Genomic DNA, 24,261 nt, shown 5'->3' on the forward strand with positions numbered 1-24,261 from the left:
AGATTCATAGGCTTCTTGGAAGTTGATAGGGGATGTTAGCAACAGTACTTTCTATTCTGGTTACCCGAGGAAACATTGAAATGCTCCTTTAACAAGAGTTTAAACAATGGAAACCACTGCACAGACTTAAAACATGCAAATCCTGGTATAGGTCAGTCGCATCTTACGCGGGGGTTAGGTTGTAAAGTCAGCGCATAAGGCAAAAATCGCGTATAGTCAAAATTACCGTGCCGGTAGTGACAGCCACTGCCTCCAAAACCTCCCACTGCCGCTGCGGAGCCATGCTTAGAGCTGTGCAGCCGGCAGCAGCAGTGCAGCGTGGGGTGGTGGTGGGGATGGCTGCATGCCACCCAGCTGTCTCGGCCGGGCTGAGCCGACTCAAGGTGATTTAGAAATTGCTCGTTCGTCAGGGCGGGCTGGTGAATGGAGAGGCAGACGAGGTTTAATGGTTGTAAAAACTTTACTTACGTCGCAGGTGGTTGCGACAGAAACGGTCCGGTCGTCTGAACAACAATGCAAGTTGCTCCAGCTGGCGAGGCCAAAGCCAGCAAATCCGTTCGTAACTCAAGCCGGCGGGAAAAGGGTACGTCTGGGATTGCACTTGGCGACGGGAAGAAGGATCGATAGGTGATCAGTCTATCGACCAGCTAGCCGCAAGTCGGATCTCTTTAGAGGCACTCTGCAGCGTGCGCAAAGTTCTTCGACTTGGGCGGAAGTTGCGCTAATTTTTAAACGGCCAACAAGCCAATTACTGGCCGCCACGTGTGAATAATTTAGCACTAGCCAATAGCGAGACACAAATTTGCATTCGAATAGCGGGAACTCTTTGCACCGTGCATTTCTGTGCTGCAAAGGGAAAATACATCCTGCAAAGACAGCTGCAAATTGGCAGGAACTCTCTCCTGCACGCGGGTTCTTTATGCAACAAAAACCCTCACTGTACAAGAGGCTCTCATGTGACAAGAAAATTCCATAGTGCTGAGGCACCAAAATCACTGGGTCGTGACACCGGCCACCACCACGCTGCCACTGCTGCCCAGCCACTACCACGCTGCCACTGCTGCCCGGTGGCTGGCCACACAGCTCCGGGCACGGCTCCATGGCGACAGCAGGAGGTTTTGGAGGCAGTGGCCGTCACCGCCATAATGGGCCTCCAGGTAAGCGGCAGCGCCACGTGCAAAATCAAGCCCCTCCCCTCCCCCCCATAGTTGAATTTGCATAAGTTAAATGTGCGTATGATGCGACTGACCTGTACTGGTAATGCAGTCAAAGCAGTTTCCCTGAGAGACCAACAGAGTGGCTGATGAGTGATGAAATGCCATGTTTACCTGCACACCACCTCCCCGCGCCCCACACACATGCACAATCATTTCCCCCAAAAATCAGCTCTCCAGAATTGGGGTATGTGTCTTATACGAGGAAAATGATTTTTCTTCACTGAAATAGAAGCATTGAGGATCAGAAGGATGAAGATGCTGTGCTATAAGATGGCTGCCAGTTTTTCTCTCAGGTAGTATGCAATAGGGGTAGGGTCCAATGTTAACTCTTTCACAGCCCATCTCAAACTGGCAAGTTTTTGTCTAAGCCACCACATGAGCAGCCAAAAAATTGTTGCCAATTTGAAAGTGTTAGTTAAGAGTTAATACTGGACTTCATCTCTCCTGTTTATTGTCTCAGAAAGAAGCTGGTAGCTGTCTTGTAGCACTGCCTCTCCATTAAAAAGGCAGTTCTAGGCCATGCCTCTGAAAAAGCCTTTTTTTCTACATTCTGTTTTCCAAAAAAATAGGTGCATGTCTTATCTGGGGGCATGTGGTATGTAAGAAAATATGGTATATGAACATATGCTTCATCAGGAAGCGCAAAGCCAGGAGATACCAAAAGAAGCACTAATAACAGCGCATTTTTAACAGAAAAGCAAAGGAAGAGCTTTCTAAGCAATGCTGATTGGAAACATGGGTTTAGAATTATGAGCTAAAAATTGCCTTCTGTTGCTTGATCCTACTGTAATCAGAAATAGGACCTCAACTACTTAGACTTCAGTAAAACACATGAAACAGTGACATGTGGGAAATGATCATTTTAACTGGAGAAGATATGAAATAGCTCAGCAATTTTAAGATGGACAAGAAACCAGCTCAAGGAGATACAATAGCAGATGGATCATTCTTCAATGACTGTGTGGAATTAATCTTAATTTTCATTAATAGCCTTTTCAGAAAAAATGAGCATGCTGATGAAACCTGCTGATTATACAAAGTTGGGAAGTTGTGTCAATACAGAGGAAACTTTGAATACCACACAGGAAAAACTGGATGACTGAGATCTAGAGTAATAGAAATTGAATTAATTTCAATAATGCAAGGTTATGCATTTATGGAACAATACAGACTTTTTGCAGTGAGACTGTGAAAGATTAGGGTATGCTGGCTGATCACAGGTTGATAGGAGCCAGCCATGGGCTGCAGCTGCATCCACCTTTGATTCTGCTCTACCCAAACTTTAAAACCAATTGCCTGGACGTGGCAGTAGCATTTCTATTTAGGCAGCAGTGAGGGAGTCACTTGACTTCATGGTTCAGTGTAATCTACCTGAGTCCTAAAACTCTTCATTCCACAGGTGTTAACAACCCTTTCTCCCTTTTTAATGGTCATGTTGTTCCACTGATCAAGCTATCCTTTCTTCTGAAATTCTGTTGTCTGTTAGCTGCTCCTGGTAACATTGCTCTTATATCAGAGCTCTGAACACTGTTTTTAACTCTAGCCAACTCAGGTGTGGAAACCTTAACTCAGGTATACGTTAACTCAGCTGTGGAAAGAACTTTCAATGAAGCACTGGATGCACTGTCAAGATGCTAACTGAAAAAGAGGTGTTCATTTAATTCTAATGACTAAAGGACTAACAAAAAATATTTTGATTTTTTTCCCTATTTTTGTGCTTTTTATATATGATATAGCAAATTAATGCGCTTTCCAATAAAATTATATTTGTTTATGCTTTAGTCTTACACTGAATAATACATCCCTCGGCCCCTAACCTAATAGTAAAGATTCAGGTTTTTTTATTGGAGAAAATGATATGCTGTGGTATATGTGATGAGGCACCTCACCACCTGCACCCCTCCTTTTCAAAATCCTAGATCTGCCCATGCAGCCAGCAATATGATATGGGAACGAAAAAGCCCAAGATGATCCTAGGACATATCTGGCAAGGTATATTTAATAGAAATAAGGAAGTATTATTGTAATAATGCAAGTCACTGGTAAAACACCATCTATAATACTGTGCATAATTCTGGCCATCCATGTTCAAGAAAGATGAATTCATATTGGATTAGGTAGGATAAAATGATCTATCATATACAAGGAGATTAAAAAAACATGGCTTTTTAGCAGAGAAAAACAGAAATAGAAGGGATATACCTCCTATCTATAAAGTCATCAAGTAGGTAAACATGAATACGAGAAAAAATGTATTTAAGATAAAAAATGTTGACACAAAAATCATGGGAATAAACTGGGCATGAATAAATCTGGACTAAAAACAGTGAGGCTTTTGAAAAGCTTTCCAATCTGAGTAGTGGAGGCAAAAAGTACAACTGCTTTAATATAGAGCTTGATTGACTCAAGCTGATTGATTCAATAGGGGTTAGAACAGAATTTACTATGCCCTAATAGACACAGCCATAATCCTAGCCCAGTACCCTTCAAACCCCACCCATCCTTACACTTACCTAGACCATGGAGCCCTCAAATCTGAAACCCACGCCACTGACAGATGTACATATAAAAGCATTAAACCTGCCACTGGATGCTTGATTTTTGGATCCGGAATTAGACCCCAACCGTGCCTTACTTGCCAGTGCCATGGGACCTCAGAATCATAATCCATGGCACCCCCTGCTCCAGCAAGTTGAAAGTCAGATGTCCACAATCAGTTAATTGTCAGCTGTGACCAGGGACCAAACTGGGGTCTGGAATTGGCCGCAGTCAACAATCAGCTGATTGTCAAAACCCTGTTGGGCAGCACACGTCATTTTTACAGGTCCTAGAGCACAGAGAATCCAGAATCAGGCTGCTGCAGCCTGCCCCTAGGGTTCCATATGTTGTGATGAGTAGAAACCATGTGCATAGTCTAGATGGGCTACACACAGTTTTAACAGATCCTGCTACACAAGGAACCGTGGATCGGGGAGTCTCTCCCTGACTCCTGGGTCCAATCATGCTGAGACCTTTAAAAATGTATGCGCAGCTGAATTACATGAGTGGTTTTCGGACATCCCTGATGTATGGGGACCATGGGATCAGGGAGAGGCTCCTTGATCCCAGGGTCCCTGAGCACCAGGAAGTCAGAAATCCATGTGTGCAGCCCAGTTGCATACACAGTTTTTAAAGGTCTGGTGTGCAAGCTACTAAGTAATATAATTTACCTTGCTTCCATTTTGAGTCTAGAATCTCTTGGACAAAATATTCCTCCTGACCATGCAGTATTATGAGTAGAGATCTACTGAATTTGCAGTTTTCACGGAAATCATGAATTTGGCCCGTCTCCACAAAAAAGCACAAGGACCACAAAAAACAACAAAATTGGCGGGGGGGGGGGGGTGAAGGGAGGAAGAGAGCTGCAAAACCACAAAAGGGTGGGAAGGAGAGGGAGCAAATTGGAGGCTAAGTCCGTGATGTAGGCTCACTCCAGTAGCCAGTCAGAGGGCAGCCAGGGAAGCCAGGAGGGTTTTGGCACCTACAGCATGCTCCTGCAGCATGCGTGCTAGATCCCCCCTGAGAGAGACCAGAGATGAACATGACAAAGTCTTCCAAGATTGCCCAATACATTTCAGTGGTGAACTGTGCAAAACAGTACCCCACAGGGACCTTGCACACAGAAGCAAACTCTTCTGTGTCCCTTGCAATCTAACTCTGGATGTGCCCGGAAAACTAGCATTGATTGTCACTTGAAGTCCAAGGCACACATGAAGAGGAAGGCAGCTGCAGAAGCTGAAGGTCAGAGCAAGAAGCAAGTGACCATGTCCTCCCTGTTTAAAAGGACCATGGAAAGAAGCTTGGCAAGGAAGGGGAAGCCTCCCTTGTGGAGGCTTTTATGGAGATGAACACCCAGCTGGAGAAACTCAATCACTCAAAGCTCAAGGACTACCTGAACCAAAATGTACCAAATGCTGGCAGTTTTCTGAGTGCCAACCAGCTTCACTGGGACTATTTCCCTGAAGTGACTGTTTTGCTTGGTCACTCCACAAAGGCTGCCTTGGCAGAATATTATTCCTTTTCCATTGTGGCTGATGAAGTCACGAACCCTCAGGATAACTATGTGCTGCACATTTTATTTGTGCTGGGGAGCTGGACCAACCAGGACCTACCTGTGTTTCAACCTCAGCCAGTCCACCTCATCTCTGTCAATTTTTTTAGTCTCCCAAGCAACCATGAAGGTAATTGTCAGTTATGATGCAGACTTTAACAAGATCTCAGCATTCCTGTCTGACACTGCCATGTACTTGTGCAAGGCTTTCTCTGATGTGCTCCAAGGAATACTGGCCAATGCTGTTCATGTCACCTGCAATGTACACATTCTGTCCTAGTGACATCTGGCACACACAGTTCCTTGAGGTGGATAGCCTAGTGTTTTCTTTCAAGAAAACCTTAAAGCACTGTCAGGTTGTAAGGTCCAGGAAGGGAGGTTGTAAGGTACAGGGAGTCCCTCAGCAGTGAAAGCAGGGCCTCAAATGGCACTGTACTGCTGCTACTAGAGTCTGTGCTCACACAGTGGAATTCCTGGTTCAATGCAGTCTGTTATTATGCCAAGCACATGCAGCACTACCAGCTGTTTGTGAGTGAGGAGTTGGAAATCCCACCCAGCATATACTGCATGTTCAAACTTCATGATCTCTTAGGGCAAGGCAACATTCAAGATCAAGTAATGTTTGTGGCTGACAATGCCACCCAGTTCATGAAGCTCCTGACCTGGTTTGAAGGCTGGCAGGCTGTCGTCCACCACACACACAACTTGATGGATTTGATAAGCTGGGTCAAAGACAGGGCATCACAAGAACTGTCAAGGTGCCCTTCTGAAAACTAGTGCAGAAGGGACCTATTCTAAGCAATAGCTGTGAAGCTCAACCATTACTCCAGGTACAACCTGTCACTGCCACCACAATTCAGACAGCTGGCTGCCCCCTTCCTTAGTGCTGTTCACATTTTGGACCTCCGCCAGGTGTCTTTGGTGAGTTTTGACCCTTAGCTACTGAAAGCTATCCTAGAAAGAGCATGACAATGAATGTGCTGCTTACATGTTCTGGGACTGTCTGTAACTGGTTTTCACATCTTTACACCCTGGCAAGACACTGCCTCACTATTCCAGCTAACTTAGTGGTTGTTGAGCATGAGTGCCTTGTGCCCCCTGAGGCTCGGGGGGCACAGTGACTGCTCACAGGTGGCGGTGGTGTGGTGGCAGCAGTAAGCAGGGACCACCTGCAGGCAGCTGCGGTGACAGCGGTGGTGAGGACAGGCTGAGCGGGGACTGCCCGCAGGTGGTTGCAGCAGTGTCAGCAGCGAGGTGGGAAGGTGGCGAGCACTGAGCAGCGACTGCCCACAGACACCACTGACAGCATCAGCAGTGGGGGGAGCGACCAATCTCAGGGGGTGGATGTGGACTCACGTGCACCCCCCCGTGCGTTGCCAGTGTTGCCGAGTATACCATCTCAATGTATGGACAAGTGTCCACCCCACAGAGAATGTCTCCAGTCACTGTGGCTGGGTGCAGCATGCTTGTATTTAATACATAGCATGAATTGCCTGTTTTAAGGTTAGTATTAAATTTCAGTATATTCCTTTTTATAATGTCCTTTAATAAACTGTGTATAGTTGGCATTAGTAACAATTCATGTTGTGCATAGTATACCTTTATTTTCATATTTCTGTTTAGTGTTTGATAAAGTGTTTAGATGGTATCATTTAATAAAGTGTATATAGTTGGTATTAATAAAGTGTATGTAGTTGGGATTAGTTAATAAAGTGTATATATTTGCTATTCATTACAATTCATGGTATCCATTGCTTTATTTTAATAATATATTTAATTTTAGAACTTAATTAGGTGCTTAGACTGCTTAATAATGTCAATTAATGGCTTCCATAGGCTTAATCCCGATTAAGCCCATAGAAGTCATTAATTGAAGCGTTATTAAGCTGTCTAGAACATGATAAATGGCTTCCACAGGCCTGATCAAGCCTACAGAAGCCATCAGCATCATCCTAGACTGCTTAATAACACATCAATTTATGGCTTCCATGAGGTTAATTAGGAGATTATGCCCATGGAAGCCATTCATTTTGAAGCATTAGGAAACCCCAGTTTGGGGCCATCTGGCAATCTGCAGGGAGGGGCAGGACTTCCAGGGCCCCTCAGGCAATCAGAGGTGTGGGAGGGCCCACTGTGCTCAGCCTGCGAAAATGACTCCAGCACTGCACTCCAACTGTAAAATCAGTGGGCAACCGCTATGAATTCGGTAGGCCCCTAATTATGGGAGGTGGGGAGGCTGGGTCCAGTGTGGGAACGAATTTTTTGTGTATGGTTTGACTAGTGTCATATAGAATACTGGGTGGATTGTTGCAGGGGTTTAGGTTGTAGCCGTGTTGGTGGATTGTTAGCATTTATGGGAGTTGCAGCTCAAAGGCTACCAGCTTAATTTATTGAATGATGTAGAAAGGACCAATGTATCAGTGACCTAACTTCTATGAAGATCAGTCTCTGTGAAGGTGTTCAGAGCACAACCATACTTTCTATCCTACCACATAGGCAGATCCCTGTTGACAAGGCTGGTCCACCTGATGCTTGTAAGACCCTTTTGCCTTCTCCAGATGGCATTTTAATTCTTCCTGAATCTCATGCACATGATGTATTCAATTTGTGGCCATAGGGTTATTAGAACTAATGGGTAAGATCAGATGCAACTGGGGGTGAAACCCGTAACTGGTGAAAATGGGCTTTTCCCAGTTGCGGCATATGTAGAGTTATCATTTGCAAACTCCACAAGCACTAGTAGAGAGACCCCATTGTCTTTCTGGAAACTGGAGCAGTACCAGAGGTACTGCTCTAAAATCTGGTTGGTTCACTCAGCCTGGCCATTTGTCTGGGGGTTATATGCAGATGAGAAATGGATGTGTCTCTCTAACAAGCATAGGTTCTTGTGACAAAACTGGGAGACAAACTAAGATATATAGTATGATGTTATGTAGTCTGGAAGGCCATGAAGGTGAACTATATGGTCACCTCAATCAGGCAATGTCCTTGGCTGATGGAAGGCCTGCATGTAGAACAAAGCAGGCCATTTTAGTCAGTTGGTTTTTTTGGCAGGAACATAGGGCAACGGTTTGATTGGGATACAATGAAATCTAATGAGATGGTAGACCATGGTTGAGGTGAAGTGCGAAGGTGCTGAAGGAGTCCGCAGGGATTTTGCGTGCGTCTTAGTGCAGGCACAGACTTCAGAAAAACAAACAAAGTCTTGTACTGTCCTGTGCAGGTATGGCCACCAAAAGTAGCCTGTGATCAGTCTTTTTAGTTCCAGGGTGGCCTGCTAACAGGGAGTCATGGCTTGAGCATATGATGGTAAGTCTAGCTTGACCCAGACATGCAGATCTTACTCTGGGTAAATATGACCCCATCCTTGACTGAATGCAGTTGCCATGTGAGCAGCCTGCTCTTTGGCAGAGATTTGCTTCTGGATAGCAACAAGAAGCAGGGACAGCGGATTAGCCAGCAACATGGTATTGCACAGTTGATGATATTGTGCAGTTTAAAAACCAATGATATTGTGCAGTTTAAAAACAGGGCTAGGTTCTGGTGGTACCTGCAATGAGTCAGTGTCAAACTCGGCCTTTTGGAAGAGTGCATTCGCTTTTCCATTCCTAGGCCCAGGCTAGTATCTTATTTGAAAGTTGAAATAGAGAAGAAAAGTGCCCAGAGAAGTTGCCTGTGCTTGAAGGCCTTAGCCAGACCCAGAGGGTCTGCTTGAGGGCCTTGGTCAGACCCAGAGGGTGGTGGTTGATGGAAGTCAATTGTCATGGTGCCCTGTGATCAGTGGGGTCCCTCAAGCCTCTGTCCTTGGACCTATTTTGTTCAACCTCTTCATTAATGATGTGGACATTGGAGTCAGAAGTGGACTGGCCAAGTTCGCCGATGATACCAAACTTTGGGGTAAAGAAACCACACCTGAGGACAGGGTGGTAATCCAGGCTGACCTTGACAGGCTCAGGAAATGGGCGGACGAGAACCTAATGGTGTTTAACACCGAAAAATGCAAGGTTCTCCACCTTTGGAGGAAAAACCTGCAGCATGTCTATAGGCTTGGCAGTGCTACGCTGACTAGCACTATGGACAAGAGGGACTTGGGGGTCAGGATTGACCACAAGATGAATATAAGCCTTCAATGTGATGCTGCAGCTAGTAAAGCGAGCAAAACCCTGGCTTGCATCCATAGATGCTTCTCAAGCAAATACCAGGACGTAATTCTCCCGTTATACTCGGCCTTGGTGAAGCCACAGCTGGAGTACTGCATCCAGTTTTGGGCTCCACAATTCAAAAAGGATGTGGAGAAGCATGAAACAGTCCAGAGGAGAGCCACATGCATGATCAGAGGTCAGGAAAACAGACCTTATGATGAGAGGCTGAGAGCTATGGGACTCTTCAGCCTGGAAAAGCGCAGGCTCAGGGGCGATCTGGTGGCCACCTATAAGTTTATAAGGCGTGTTCACCAAGACCTGGGGGAACATTTGTTCACCAGAGCGCCCCAAGGGATGACAAGGTTGAATGGTTATAAACTCCTGCAAGACCATTTCAGGCTTGACATAAAGAAGAACTTCTTTACTGTCCGAGCCCCCAAGGTCTGGAATGGCCTGCCGCCAGAGGTGGTTCAAGCACCTACTTTAAATGCCTTCAAGAGAAACCTGGATGTTTTTCTTGCTGGGATCCTATGACCCCAGCTGGCTTCCTGCCCCTGGGGCAGGGGGCTGGACTCGATGATCTTCAGAGGTCCCTTCCAGCCCTAATGTCTATGAAATCTATGACAGCCTTGCAAAAATATAACAGATTTCTGTGACTACTGGGAACCTGTACCCTGTGTCATGCTTTTTTGAGATAATGCCGTCATTCCCAAAAAGCCTCTCTGATGGCCAGGATCTCTTAATTCTGTTCTGGTTTGTGGTCCAGGATCTCTTAATTCTGTTCTGCCAGGTAATTTTGCAGGAAAATAAGGTGCAGGGATACAAAACTTGTGCCAGGCCCTGTCATTGTGAGACCACCTCACCTAATGTGGTGCTGGATACATCTGTTTTCTTAATAAATGGAAAGGTGGGTTCCAGATAACCTAACACAGGGACAGAGATAAAAGACTTTTCCAGGTACTCAGAAGCTCACTGGGCTTTTGTAAGCCAGTAAAACTGAACATTCTCATGCAACAGTATGGTGAGGGGCTCCCACTTGAGCAGTTAATAATAAATTGCCAGGAGAAATTGGCAAATCCCAGGAATCTCTGAAGTTCTTTCACATTTTCCTATACGTTCTGGAGATCCACCCTTATGCCTTTGGGAGATAAAATAAAGCTCAGAAATTCAATACTGGTTTGGTCAAACAGACTTTTGGAGTTTCACATACAGACTTTTAGCACAAGCTTTCCAGTGCTGTCTAAATATGTGCTGAGTGCTGGACAGGATACCCTGAGAAAATTAGGTTATCAACCTGGTAGGCAATTACAGATTAATCTAGAAGGTCCTGTAGCACATCATTAATAAAGTGCTGGAATGTAGCGGGGGTACTGGTGAGCCCAAATGGAGTAACTCAACATATGAAGTGCTGGTACGAAGTCCAGAATACTGCTTTCCATTCATTCCCAGCTCTGCACCAAGTTGTAGGCTCCCCAGAGGTCAAACTTAGTGAAAATGTGAGCAGTTTTGGGACAGTCAAGCAGCTTTGGAATGAAGCAGAGGGGACTGGTTACAAATAGTAACCTGGTTTGAGCCCAATAATCGACACAAAGACATAGAGGACATCCTTCTTGACAGAGAGGACAGGGGCTCCAGAAGGTGATGGGGATCTTCATATGAATACCTGGGCCAGGTTTTTTTCTGCAGGTATTCACAAAAGGTGGAAAGTTTGAGTTCCAACATGACATAAAAGCATTGTACTAGGATCTTTGCTCCCAGTTGCATATTGATTGGGTAGTCATACTCTTCATGTGGAGGGGAGGACTTCTGCATTCCTGTTCTCAAGTATCAAAAATTCACCAACAGATTTCTGGGACAGGCTGAGCTCAGCTTCTGGAGGCGGCACCCCCTGGGGGTTTATCATAGTCAAGACCCCAGCTTTCAAATATTTTCTTGTGGGACAAAGCACAATCATTCTGATGTCCTTCCCATTCACCTTGGGACAAACCCCATGAAATGTTTGTATAGTAAGGCTTCCTAACAGTTTGTTCAGCATTATCACAACATAGGTTTCCCCACAATATTTTTGTGGGGCTGGCAGACCAGTTGGTCCTTCAGCCATCCAATAGTGCACTACTTCAGTCCCAATTTGAACTCTATCAAACTTTTTAACTCTATCAAACTGCTCTAGCCCCAGCCACGGTCCTCTACTACTGCCCAGGGTGTCAGACTCCAAGCAGCTGCCCCACCTACTTACTGCCCTGCACAATGACTTGCCAGCTATTTAGTGCTCACTGCCCACCTGAAACAAGCATCACTGCATCCACTGAACCACCACCACCAGGAACCTTCAGGACCCACTGGACCCATTCCAGGACCTCCATACCCCTCATACACACACACCCCCTCCCTCCATGTTGGCTCCTCAGTCCAATGCGTCCAGTGTCAATTTGAACAAACATGGCAGTACTTGGACCAAGGAGGAGGTAGCAGACCTCGTTGCCAGCTGGGGTGAGATTGAGAATCAGAGAGTGCTCCAGTCAATCCACTGGAACAAAGCAGTTTATCAAAAGATTGCCAAGGAAATGGCAGCCAAAGGATGTGATTGTGACTGGACCCAATACCAGTCCGAATGCAAGGTACTGAGGCAGCAAAGACAAAGGATACCAACCACACTCGGCACATGCAGGGTCATGCATGTCCACTATGAAGAAGTCTTCTGCATCTTCACGATCAGTGACACAGTTAGTTCCGAAAACATGGTAGACATGGAAGCATGCACTACTCCCAGGAGACTGGTGAAAACTCCAAAGTGATTATGGTTAAAAACACACAGTCCTTGCGAGGCAGCACAGCAACCCAGACAAGCCAGATATGGGAATCCTAATCCATTCTGCTAAGCTGCCTGGACTCGTTGGCCAACTGCCAGAGCTGAAATGGACCCAGGCTCTGGCAAAGAGGGCCCAGATCTTCCTTCCCATGCTCAGCATCTCAGCCAGCCATCTCCCAACAAGGACCTGGTGCCCCAGAAGACCCAGCCCATGGTAGGACAGATCCTAGGGCTAGTAAGTGGCAGGCCACTGTTATGTATGGGTTTAGGGCTGTGCTGTGCAATGTTTGGGGAACTGCATTTTGGAGCTGTGCTGAAACTGAATAGCTGTGCTTGGGGAACAGGATGGTTCACTCCCCACCTACCCATATGAGTTTGATGTGTTAAAAGGTACCACTGGAGGCAAAGCGGGCAGATGTTTTTGGGATGGTCACTGCTCCATATTTAACTGTCACTGTGTTTTGTATTCCAATTCAGTTAAGTGGCGATTGATGCTATTTAAATTAACTTCTCACTTAATGTCTCAGTCATTCCTCTACCAAAAACACAACAGCAATAAGATACAGCAGTGAGAACCCAGCGCACCTTGCCTTGTGCCCAGAGCTCGACAAAAGCCATTTCACCACCTCCCTCCCTGATAACTCTGCTAAGTTGGGGCCTACTCACAAAAGTTAAAATACAAAATACTGATGGTACTAAAAAGTGCAAGAGGATGCAAGTTCATGGCTAGGCCACCTGAGAAGAAATAATGAGGTATCCCTTCCAGATTATCTTACTATATTTATGAGGATTTCCAGCAGACTCCTAGCGGTCTGGTATGTAACCGTGTGAAATGTATATCCTTGATTAATTAGTATAGTAAATATTCCTTTTGCAATTAACTCATGTTATGATGTTATGTACAGGAAGAGTCATTCTCCATATATGAAAGATGTCTCCTCCTGATTTACTTCTGTTTTGTATAGTGGTTCCCTTAATTTTCCAAGGACACTCCACCAAACCTTGTGTTTTTCCTTTTTGTTTATCAGTTTCTTAATATGTTCCAAATTTAGTAGAAATGGATAACCGCTTGTCACTAAGGAAAGAAATTCATTCAAATTAGAACATTCTAATAACCAATAATAAGCAGTTTGATTAACAGGATTTTCCTGTCAATTACTGCTTGGGACTCTCTCTCTCTTGATTTATAAAACTAAAATAATGCTTTGAAGATGCTGGACTAAGGATATAAAAAAGCAGTGAAACAGCTAAAAGCAAGTGCTTCAAGAGTAAGAAATCTCTTCTGACACGAATTGCTGCTGCGCTCCAGCTATCTTGAGAAGCTCGAAGAAAGACCATCACTCTTGTTGCTTGTTTGGTGAGAAATCACCATGCTATAGCTAATTACTAGACTTAGCTTTTGTTTGGACTCATTTGACTTTGAATACGTGTAGTAAATAAAGCCTTTCTGTCACTCATTGAATGAGGCATCATGTCAATCCCTAGGCTAGTCACTTAATAACATGTGGATCAATGGCTTCCCTGGGTTTAAACAAGGTAATTAAGCCATGGGTTTCAAGCCATCCCCAAGCAGGGAGGCTGCATAAGCAGCAGCACGCGGGTCCCAGGCTAACTGTGGCAGATAGCCAGGAGGCTGCACCAGGGTCCACAGAGCCTGACTTGGCTTGCTGCCAGCAGCAGGTGCACGTACACAAGCTGAGCTGGGGCCCCATGGACCCTGATGTAGCCTCTCAGCTACCTACTACAGCCAGCCCAGGATTCTGGGGTAGCTGCCTGTAGCCTCCCTGCCTCCTGCTGCGAGCAGCCTCCCCCTGCCCTCTTCTCTGTCCTCCCTCCTTCACCCCCTGTGCTCCAAGACTGCAGGGCTTCCCACACTTTTCTCTGCATGCTGGTCAGTATTTTGGGTATTTTTGCAGAGAACCCACTGAAATTGCAGAGCCTGCCATTTTTCATGGAGCCCACCTGATTTTGCATTTTCCACAAAAATCACACAATTGTCAAGTTGGTACATCCCTAGTAATGACCGTATACAGATCCATAGCAGCCAACAATAGTGGAAGATTTGGGTCACAGTCAGTGGTGGAAGGCAGGAAAAATGCAGTGGAAAGTCAAGCAGGTGATGAGGGGCTTGAGCTGCATAGTAAATCACTCTAAAATCCCTCCAAATTCCGCCATGCCATTGAACAACCAAGGGAAAAATTACCCAACACCAGCAAAGTCAGGGGAACCTATGGACACTTGACCAATGCCAGGCATGCTGATATGTACGTGTGCTTTCTAAGGCCACTTACTAAGTAGGTCAGGGGCAGGCAATTATTTTGGGCGGAGGGCCCCTTACCGAGTTTTGGCAAGCTGTCAAGGACTGCATGGGTAGCCCCGCCCCTTGACAGGTGTCCCGCCCCCTGGTCACCACCTTGGGACAGGAAGTCCTGCCCCTAACCTCTGACCTTTGCCACTGGAAGTCCCTCCCTTTGCCCCTGGAAGTACTCCTTTAGGGAAGAGGGTTTGACATCTTGGGGAAAAACAAACAACATACTAAAAATCAAACACCCATAAAAATATATTTTAATTTAATTTTAAAAACTTTTTTTTTTCCTGATTGGTGGGTATTTGTGGTGTATATGCAGAAGTGATTGCATATGGGGGTTTGCGGGGATGTGTGTCTGTGGGTATGGATGTAGGTATGGGAGCCATGTAGTGCAGAGTGGCCAGGCAGGAAAGTGAGGAAAGTGGCGGGGGGGGGGCAGAGTGGAAGTGAGCAGGAGCATGGGGCCTGCACCAATGTCCCAGGGCCAGTGCTGGTGGGGCCCAGAGTGGAGCAGTTGGAGCACAGGGCGCGGGCTGTCAGGGGTCTGTGGAGCCAGGCCGGACTGCACCAGCAGGGAGAGGAGGGAGCTGGCCTGGCTCCAGAGCCCCTGCTGGCTGGGACCCCACACTCCTGCCGCCCTGCTCTGGGCCCCACTGGTGCTGGCCCTGGGACACCAGCATGGGCCCCACACTCCTGCCTGGCTGCCACTAGCACACCCGTTCACTCCCAATGCCCCTGCCCTAGCCCCACAGTACAGGCAGGGAGCAGTGCGCAACCCTGACCCCACGCTTGCCTGTGGGGAACCAGCTGGTGCTCAGTGCGAAAAAAAAACGCTCCCCTCCCCATGGCCAGCACTCTGTGCTGCAGCCGCTCACAGCCTGTGTGGGGCTGTCCTGCCTCTCCACTGCATCACTGCCACCCTGTGTGGCAGCGGTGACAATGGAGAGCAGGCACAGGCAGCCCTGAGTGGGCTCCAAGTGGCTGCAGCAAACCGCACCGGTCACGGGGAAGGGGAGCGGCCGCTTTTCCCCTGCGCTGGGCACCTGCTCATTCCTTGTCGCCACTGCTAGCCTGGGCCCTATGCCAGCTCCTCATCCATTGGGGCTGAGGCACGGCAGCAACAGCTCGGCAGAGAGGAAAGCGACCCCCCCTGCTCGCTGCCACTGGGCAGTGTTTGCTACCTGAAGCCCATGCCCCACTAGGCTGTAGTGTGGCTGCTTCACCGCCACCTCTATGCTGCCCAGCAGCTGCTCCACTGCTGCTGCGCTGGGTAGCACAGAGGCAATTGGCGAAGCAACCGCACCACAGCCTAGCACAGTGGGGGCTCCAGCCAGGCAGCCGCAGCAAACATTGTCCGGAGGTGGCGAGCAGGGGGCTGCTTTCCTCCGCACCAAGCAGCAGCTTCTGGGGAACAAGCTGGTGGAGGGGGAGATCCCCATGGTCCTCCCCTGCCTCTTACCTGAATTTCCCACGCTGGCACAGCCCCAAACAGCCCCATGGTCCCAGGCCGTCTGCGGGGGGACGGTGGGACGCAGCAAACATTACTTGCTTATCTGCCTTTGACAGAAACCAGGGGCACATAAATATTAATTTTCTAAATTTTTTAGGTTCTCCACAGGCTAGATAGAATGGCCTGGTGGGCCGCATCCGGCCCACAGGCCATATTTTGCCCACCCCTGAAGTAGGTGAAAGAGTGGCAGTTAATTAGGCCACTCTTTAAACCCACTTTGAACAATGGATAGACATGCCAATCCTGTGACCTTTTTGTTCCTGGAGTCACAACAAATGCAATATCTGTTTACAGCTCAAAGTTAAGGTAGGGGGTAGAAACCTGTAGCCTGCCTTGCAGTTTTACTTTATAAACTCTCTTGTACATTGACAAATAAAGAAGATTCTACAGTTCATGAGTTTTTTTCCTCCTCCCCAGTCCTAAAAAAGGAAGCTCTAAATATCTGGCATTACCATGTTATTTTTTTAAAAAGCAGAAACAGTTATAATACCTGTATAGAGAAATATTTCACATCTCCAAAATTAACTGTAACATCCCTTAAGTAGCTCCTCTGGTGCACTTTGAGAATTTGTGGATTTGTGCATTTCATGATTCCATTAACAGTAATGCGCAGAAGCAAGTTTGTGTTTTGCTGTACGTCAACTGAATAATCTCAGATTTAGGAAGTATATAACTCTTTCTAGACAGCTGAAAAAATAAAACTGTTTCATGAAATGGTAGCATCATGAAAATGATCAGCACTGTTCAGTAAGATTAATCTCTGTGCCATGTGTGCACTAATCTGATTGATAAAAGCTAGGTAATGCTTTTGGACTGCTTTTCTAAATAAAATAGTTCCCCCCCATAAACTTGTCTTCTTTTTCTAAAACACGCAACAAACAAAGAAGTCTACTCAGTGACTATCACTGGACACTGGCTCAGCAATAAATTCCTGCTCAGTTTACATATTCAATGGGTGTCAAGCCCTAAAGAAAGAGACCATTATCTTCTACAGCAGTGGTTCCCAATCTGTGGTATGCAGAAAACCTGTCAGTGGTTCACATTAACAGATTTATTATAATTATATAACAAAAATTTGCTGGTGGTACTTAAGGTTGAACTGAAAAATTTGCTAGTGGTACTTAAAGTTATATTGTTTTAAACTGGTGGTGCGCAATCTGTCAGAGTTTGGGAACTGCTGTTCTACACTGAATAACAAGAACCTATATCACCCCTACTCAAAGTTACTCATGGTGTTGTCCCTGAAAAAATAGAGGAAAACATGGTTGTCAGGGATGGAAGGTAGGAAAAGAATCAGAAAAAGGATACATTTTGATGTAAAATGTTTGCATAACTTCACACAAACAGCTAAGCAACCAACCTAACAGAATTAAAAAAAAGGACAAGCAATAAATTAATCACAAAAATATTAAAATTTTCTATAAGGTGACAATCATCTATTTTGTAGACACTTATAATACAGGAAATCACTTGTAAATGTGTCTTATGTATTACTTTGTCTTACAAAATGGTTAGAAGAAACATCAGCGTTCCAAATCCCCCCCACATTTTCAACAACCCCGTATAGTGGGAAACCTTCTTTCTTCAACCACTGAGACAATTTGGGAAATCCTGACTCAGCTTCACTTAAATCAGGGCTGCCCAACTCGCAACCAATGCATGTTAGTCATTGGCTGCCAATGTCATTGGCAGTCATTGTCTGCATGTTAATCATTCAGAGGCTACATGCAACTTGCAGGCTGTCAATTGGACTACCCGGGACTTAGACAAGGTTTTGGGTATTCCAGGACCCTTCCCCAGGTCTCTGGGAGAGAAGCAGAGGATGGAACCATACACTGAGCTACTGCATTTTTCAGGAAAAAAGCTAACTATTAAATTCTCAACAAAAGCCAGTACCACCATAACCTCTCACGCTCAACAAGAAAAGCCATGCATTCCCTAAAATCCAACAACAAAACAGCAATCAAACCAGCAGACAAAGAAGGAGCTTTTGTCACCCTCAGTCATCAAAACTACATCAATGAGGTTAGCAGACAACCTTCTGACACTAATTCCTATAAAGAACTTTGGAAGGACACCACACCAGTATTCACTCTGAAATTGGAAAACATTATTAAATCCTTTCTACATCAACCTCAGGAAAAAAACTACTTCTAATAATTCCCCACTCTCAGATGCCAGGAACATTTTACATGCTCCCAAAGAATCACAGTGAAGGTAACCCTGGCAGTCCCACCATATTCAACTCCGGTATTCTCACTGAAGAGTTATCAGGATTCATAGAAACCATCCTGAAACAACTTGTCACTCAAAAAGCAACAAGACACAACAGATTCTCTCAACAAGATCTAGAACACTGACCACCTCCCTGAGAAGGCCATACTTACAACCATGGAAACTATGAGAGTGAAATCAGTCAAAAACTATGCACCGGAATGAACAATCACAGAAAAAAGATAAAGGACAGAGATGCTAGAAAATAGGTAAGAGAATATTTTTCAAGGACAAAAAATCACTCCCAATCTCATAGTTTTTATGCTCAAGGGAAATTACAAAACACTTTCACTGGAAACAAAAATGCATTAGCATATTGGACACTAGCAACCCAGGACATAACACAATGATTTATATAAAGTTTAGATTATGGTTTGTATGGGATAGTTTGGATGGGAATGATCCTGCCTCAGGCAGGAGGCTGAACTAGATAACCTCTGGAGGACTATTAGCCCTATACTCTATGGCTCTATGACTTCATGGTCCATTATAATCTACTTAATATTCACCAATCTCTGCACTTCACAAAAGATAACAATGCTCCTGAATGATCTTGCTCTTCCATTTATCAGATTTTACTGTCTCTCTCTTGACTGTAGGCTCCTTGGTAATTTCCCTTATATCTTGCTTTAATTTAGGGCCATGTCACAAATGAAATTTAGGATGTGTTAACTGCACTTAAAACAAGTGTCCAGGTGCTCAAGCAATAAAACATGTGCTAAGTGCAACTGTATCATAGCAAAGCTACAATTTTTCACAGGAGGACTATCTCCATATCATATTAAGTGACATATGTTCAGCTATCACTGGACTGCTCCACAGAGATAAGAAGTTCAAGACTCCAGTGTGATGCCAGGGCTGGGACCAATAATCAAGACTCCAGTTCATTGTCAGTCCCAGCTCTGACACAACACTGGGACTGTTTCAAGACTTTGACGGGCCTGACTTGCCCTGCAGATCCTGCAGCAGGTGCAGATTCAGTGGCATGAACAGCACGCTCTCCTGGGCTTGGTTTCTCATGCCTCCCTCCACCTGCTGTCAGTGGCAGAGACCTGGCTCACATCAGCATACTAGGGGCAGACACTCCCAGGCTGGGAAGTGCCAGGCACATGGCAGGAAAGGTGCGGGCTCTAGGCATAGCTGTTGCAAGTTTTCACAGGCAGACGTACGAGCTGTGGCAACCAATGCCAGAGTTAGTGCCCAGGGAATGGGGCCATACTCAATCCCAGCCATACCCAGGGTGGGCATGGATTGTAGTAAGCATTACCATGCAACTGCTTAGAACATGTTCTCACTGTTAATATGGTATAGTAATGCTTACTACAGTCCCAGGCAAAACATGTGTTAAGTGTCCTATGCAACAAAGCCCCTACCTAAGGAGTTTTACATAAGCCCTTATTCCATCTGCTATTTAGCTCTGCTGTACCTGCTTCTCTCCCAGAGACCCAAAGAAGGGTACTATGATACCCAAATGCTTTTCCAAGTCTATACCAAACATGCAGTTGGTCCAATAAAAGGTATCACCCACAAAAACTCTTGCCTCTTTAAGACATAAAAATTTCAGAAATAAGAGGAAGAAAAATGAAACAATAACAACTTAGAAGTCTGATTTTAAAAGTAACAAAGCACTCCAATGTACAAAAATGGAAAAAACTGTAGTTCTTGGGGGACTTTGCAAACAGTGACAAAGCAACCCAAACAGGCACTTTAGGCAGAAGTACACTGTGCTGTAAAAACAAAGTACTGAAGCATGTTTAAAGTTGCATATATTTTGGATGAGTGATACAAAATTGCCTTTTTAAAGAGACCAAAACCATAAATCTGATATGTAGATATGTGTTTTGATCTGAAAGTGTAAAAAGAGACTCTAGCTGCTTTTTTGAAGAGACCATACTTTTTTGAAGAAAGGGGCCATGGCTACCTTTGCACCTGTACAGCACTTAGCAGAGAGATCCCTGATCTTCCTCAGGAGCCTCGTGTACAGGTTTCCCTTGCCAATCATGGTTTTGACTATCCATGCTTCAGGGGGGTGGAGGCGATGTACAGTCCGAAAATACCCTCCCTGGCTCCCCTGGCCGTGCTCATGCCTCTCACTGTCCCCTCCCTCCCCACAGCCTTGCTGGTGCTCCTCACCCTTCACTCACAGCCCCTGCTCCCCAGGTCCCGAAATTCTGCCAATCATAGGAACTTTCAGGAACCTAATCCCCGTGGTTGGCAAGGGAAACCTGCACTACCGTATAATGCAAAGAACATTTTCATCAATAAACTGGACAATGATCATCCTTAACTTGCAGCTAAGAATGCAAAAGCTTATGTAGAATGCAAAATCTTTTGTATCGGTGACATGAAAAAAATAACGTAATTTTGGGCATACAGAATATTTTCAAACATTCTCCTGAATGATACTTAAAAATATAAGGTAATTAAATTTTGGCAAAAATTGCACTACTGCATAGTTATAGTTATTAAGCTTCCATAAGTAAAGCAGAACTATTTTGATGAAGGGTTTCTCAAACATTTTATTTTGTAAAAATCTTAAAGAGAGACTATCGAACAGACCCTGTTGTATTACAATGTCAAACAACTTCCTTCCGATCTTTAATTGTATAATATTTGGGTTCCAATTAAAAGAATAACTTAACTAAAATGCATTAAAGACTGCCCTAATATTATAATACCGTTTTGTAGTTGGAAACATGGAAAAATAGGCTGCACTATGTGACCACCCACAGACTGTCAACCAGTCTTCCAGGTACCATCAATCATAGCTTGACTACCTAATGTCTACATACCACTTCTCCACAAGGTACTAAACTGTAAACATCAGAAGGTTGTCCAGGTTTTTTATCAGACAATTGCACAGCTGTCTGCAGCTTCTAACGAAAAAATAGAAAAAGAACAGTTTTGCACCAAGCAAAGTGGTGAGGACAAGAAAGCCACATCTCCTTTGACTGAACTGCATAGCTCATGGGAGGGAAATTTGATAGGACAAGGAGTCTGGATATATCAATCAGTGGGCATGATGGGGAGTTATATATATGCAGTCCTCCAGACTGGGGCATAAAAGTAGCTCTTGTAGCATGCAAGGCATCTGTTAATCCCTCAGGATTTTACTGGGTCACCTGGGGGATTAACAGATTTAATATTATAAAATATTAAATATGTGCATTTGCCTTCCTTATGTAAAGTCTACACACCGTAATCCATAACTGATATATGCAAGCACATGGACACATTTGTGTTGTGTTGGCGTTACAGAAACCTCCTGGAACAGATTCAAACAGAGCTGGCAACCCTAGCCTTCCTGTTGTGAGGGGTAAAGCCCTTTATCTAGATCTTCTGAACAACCATTAACTCCTTTCCTATCACTGTAGTGGCAGGATACTGGTAGTGCCCTCATCTTCCCTTCTTTAACCTGTATGTTCTAGGCAGAGGTGACAAATATATATGGTCTGTGGGCCAGATCCAGCCCACTGGGCCTCTGGAATTTGGGGGTCATGGCCAGAGAGTGCACCCTTACTGGAGAATCTGGGGACTCCTGGCCCTGATGGACATGGCAATCAGCTGCAGAAGGAAAAGCGAGGACAATACCAGTCTTTACAGGTTAGCCCGTGTCACCCTCCATCTGTTTTGCCTGTTACCACCACAGCAGCCCTACCTCTTTGGCTGCCAAACCTGCCACCATCCCATGCTAGAGCCACCATATGCAACATGCTGGAGATGGACTGCTGCTGTATGCCCTGGGCTGGATCTGGCCCAAAGAGAGCGCTATGGTTTGGATCCTGCCCGGAGCACAAGGCAAGTTTGACATCCTGATTATAGGCGTTTTGGATATTGCTCCTGCAAGTTGCAGGTGAGGGTGTGAAGTGGCAACTTTGGGGATTCCTTTGGTTAACTAGTTCCTACCATAGGGCAATTATACATGTGCTCCTGGAGAGGGGAGGCACTTTAATTGGAGCATCTCTGAGAGCTGCTCCAATTAAAGTGCCTGAAGTGTCTTATGTATCAGCATCCCTGTGCTTAAAAATGACAACAGGGGGGCTTTAACTAAAGTTCGTTGAACGAGCTTTAGTTAAAGCACCCCTGCCATCATTTTTAAGGACAGGGATGCTGATACAAGAGACAATGAAGTCTGCTAGAGTAGGGCAATTACCACACTCCAGAGCCTTGCTCCCTGACAGGAGCTTGAGGGAGTTGGGACCTGGGTGAGCTCGGCTGGCCCTGCCACATGTTCAAATTCAAGCTGGCTAGAAACCAAATGTGAAGTTGCCACACACTGTCAAGCAGAGCTGTCCTGGCAGGGGGGCATGGGGTGACTGCCCTGGGCCCCGTGCTTTGCTGGGGCCCCTTAGAGCCGGGCCAGCTGCTCACCAGCCACGTCCGGGCCCCGCACTCTGCTACGATCACCTCTGCTGTTAAGCACTAACTTCGTGGCTGGTTGGGTAGCGAGGTGGACCTCTGCACGGCGTGGCAATTACTTTGCACGTTGCAGCCGGTCTAAATTCCTTGCGGGATTCACCAGTGCATTCCCTGCTGCTCCCCACCACTCCTTGCTCCCTGCTTAGGCACCGCGCAGCACTTCCCCCACCCCTTCAGCGGTGACCATGCCTGTGCTTTGCCGCGCAGCCTGGCCCAGCGCTGCATGGACTCCACGGAGCTGGTCAGGAAGGCCGACAGCCCGGAGTTGCCCTCCTTGGCCCCCGAGTCCGGCATGGCGGGGCCGCCGCCCCGCCCCGCGCGGCCGTTGGGGGCCGCGTTCCAGCGCCCGTTGGCGCGCGTGACGTCACGGCCCCTGGAGCCCGGCGCGGTGCGTTCGGGACCTGCGCTCCCCTCTGCGCCCCGCGCGCGCGCGCTCTTGCTCTGGAAAGCACTGCCACGGCGGGCGGACGTTTTAGCCATCGCTTCAATAGTCCGCCCAGTCACTTCTTCATGCCGCCTTTAACAACCCTTCCAGTCGCTTGGCACCAACGTGGGTGGCCACAGCATTTCGCACTAAACACAGCAAGACAGCAGTAAAACCCGGTCCTCCCCTGCAGACCCCCCCCCCACCCCCAGTGTTTCAATTAAGGCCATTACAAATATTTCACTTTTTTTTCCTCTTCAATAAAAGGCTGCTTCTCAAACCTGTCTTGAACTGGTTTAAGAATTAACTGGAAAAAAAGGTCTCATTTAAACCACAGTTAAACAGGAGAGTCTCAATGGAAACTGGTTTTAGCAAAATCCTAAATGGGCCAAAGGGGAAGCTGACACCTGTGCGCATTTAAAAAGCTGCAAGGCTAATAGATCCCTGGCTCAACTCAAGCTAATCTGAGTTTAATACATATTCACAGGAACACATGTCAATACACAGGAGTAGGCAAACAGATGCATCAATATCAGGCCTTTCAAAAAATGTAAATTGGAAAAGCAAGTCTGGTTTGAAGATCAGCTTTGATAAGATAGTCACTGGCTATTAGTTTGCAAAGAAGGAACACAGGCAATGTTTTGACAAGACACAGCCCTTCCAAGAGGAACTGGGAAAGGCCAGCTGTTAGCAGAAATGTTGCTATAAAATTAAATCAGGTAGGTTTTATTCCGTACACTTTTTCACCCTTTTTGTCCCTGAGATTTGTTAGAAACAGTGATGATGTGTCTATGGCTATTCTGAGTTTTCAGAACTCCCCCCTTATTTTCTACAGCAGTGGTTTGCAACCTTTTTTCATTTGCGGACCCCTAAAAAATTTCAAATGGAAATGTAGACCACCTTGGAAATTTCAAATAGAGGTGCGGGCCCCTCTGAATTGCAAGTGTGGGTATTCACATGCTTTTGATTTAACACAGTCATCTTTCGCAGACCCCTCAGACACAGCCTGCAGCCCCCCAGGGGTTTGTGGACCACAGGTTGAAAAACACCAATCTAAAGGCTAAGGCT

The 24,261-nt window shown here is 45.9% G+C and overlaps 1 protein-coding gene across 2 annotated transcripts in view; it reads right to left on the reverse strand.

Annotated features, from left to right (window-relative positions):
- C2CD6 (C2 calcium dependent domain containing 6) overlaps positions 1–22,379 on the reverse strand; it is a 72,921-nt gene extending 50,542 nt beyond the window's left edge. For both annotated transcript variants that reach the window (XM_059727070.1, XM_019492357.2), the window contains exons 1-3: positions 21,143–22,379; positions 17,385–17,436; positions 16,567–16,718 (exon numbers count right to left, since the gene is read on the reverse strand). In XM_059727070.1, the coding sequence (XP_059583053.1) occupies positions 16,567–16,665 (99 nt within the window). In that variant the 5' untranslated portion in view covers positions 16,666–16,718; positions 17,385–17,436; positions 21,143–22,379. The remainder of the gene's footprint in view (positions 1–16,566; positions 16,719–17,384; positions 17,437–21,142) is intronic.
- Positions 22,380–24,261: the final 1,882 nt, after the last annotated feature.

The sequence above is a fragment of the Alligator mississippiensis genome, chromosome 4 (genome assembly GCF_030867095.1).
Source record: "Alligator mississippiensis isolate rAllMis1 chromosome 4, rAllMis1, whole genome shotgun sequence".
NCBI classification, from domain to species: domain Eukaryota; kingdom Metazoa; phylum Chordata; order Crocodylia; family Alligatoridae; genus Alligator; species Alligator mississippiensis.